General features: G+C 49.1%; 1 protein-coding gene across 1 annotated transcript in view; it reads right to left on the bottom strand.

Annotated features, from left to right (window-relative positions):
• The window catches only part of LOC104616775 (dnaJ homolog subfamily A member 1-like), a gene marked incomplete at its 3' end in the record, with an annotated part of 3,021 nt that extends 2,109 nt beyond the window's left edge, over window positions 1-912 (bottom strand). The window contains exons 1-2 of the mRNA XM_010281894.1: window positions 781-912; window positions 173-350 (exon numbers count right to left, since the gene is read on the bottom strand). Coding sequence (XP_010280196.1) covers window positions 173-350; window positions 781-912 — 310 coding nt within the window. The remainder of the gene's footprint in view (window positions 1-172; window positions 351-780) is intronic.
• Window positions 913-1,182: the final 270 nt, after the last annotated feature.

Here is a 1,182-nt window from a genome sequence, read left to right as displayed (position 1 = left end):
AAAGGCTAACAACAGTTTTATATGGTTTCCAGAATACAGCTATAAGATCATTTTAATAGCCTTGATGCAGTCTTGCAAGCCACACTATTCACCCAAGGCAAACTTCAGCACTCTTTCACGTACAATAGTCATACTGTTAAGTCTAGGGCAGCATCAAAAGTAGGAACATTACCTCGTCTCTCCCTTTGCATCCTCCCACCACCTCCAAAGAACAAGTCAAATATGTCCATGGGTGACCCAAAACTACTACCGGAGCCACCCTCTTTGATGGCCTTCTCACCACCTTTATCATACAGATCTCTCTTCTTCTGGTCAGACAGTATCTCATAGGCTTGGGAAATCTGTTTGAACTGTGAAAAATGCACATTAAGCCTCAGACCCCAATCCTTAAGCAGCAGCTCCCCCAGGAGTCCATTCCCCCCACCCACAACCTGACAATCCTCCCTCAAGTGTCCCCCCCATCAAGTCTAGACAGAACTCCTCTCTCCACCAGGGGCTCTCACTCCTACCAACCTCCCCCACAAGGTCCCTCAATTTACCGTTAGACCCCTCCCCACTCCAACCAGGCCCCTGGCAAGAGAACACTTCCCTCCCCACAGACAATAGGGTCCCCCCAAACCAAACCTCTCCCCTCCAAAAGCAGCAACAATATCTGAAAGAGTTAGAAAATCTCCACATCCAAGCCCCTCACTCCAGTCAACTCCTAGACAAAAATCAGGGGTGACTCCCCCCCCAACCCCTCAGCAGCTTCGATCCAGCTCCCACTCCCTCAACACTAACCTTCTCACCCTCATTGGGGTTCTTATCAGGGTGATATTTTAAGGCCAGCTTACGGTACGCCTTCTTCAGCTCCTCAGCAGAGGCACTGGGCTTCACCCCCAGCACATCATAATACAGGGTCTCCTTCACCATGGCGACACACCTACAAGAACACTAAGCGATTAATCCCAACATACGGACACACCAACCCCCTCATGAAAGGAAATAATCAAACCGCACTACACAAAATCTAGAACTTACAACTCACAACCTTTCTGGAAAATTCCAAACTAATGTCCACATCCGGGGAATTTTGAACCCCCGGAAACCCCACCCTCTTAGTTATTCGGGGGGTGGGGAATCAAAGGGAGGAGACCCAGTAACAGGCTACAAGTCGGTCATGCTGTAATTACCTCACTAGAC

This window comes from Phaethon lepturus, unplaced genomic scaffold (genome assembly GCF_000687285.1).
Source record: "Phaethon lepturus isolate BGI_N335 unplaced genomic scaffold, ASM68728v1 scaffold13782, whole genome shotgun sequence".
Classification (NCBI taxonomy): domain Eukaryota; kingdom Metazoa; phylum Chordata; class Aves; order Phaethontiformes; family Phaethontidae; genus Phaethon; species Phaethon lepturus.
This window is presented reverse-complemented; position numbering and strand designations above follow the sequence as displayed.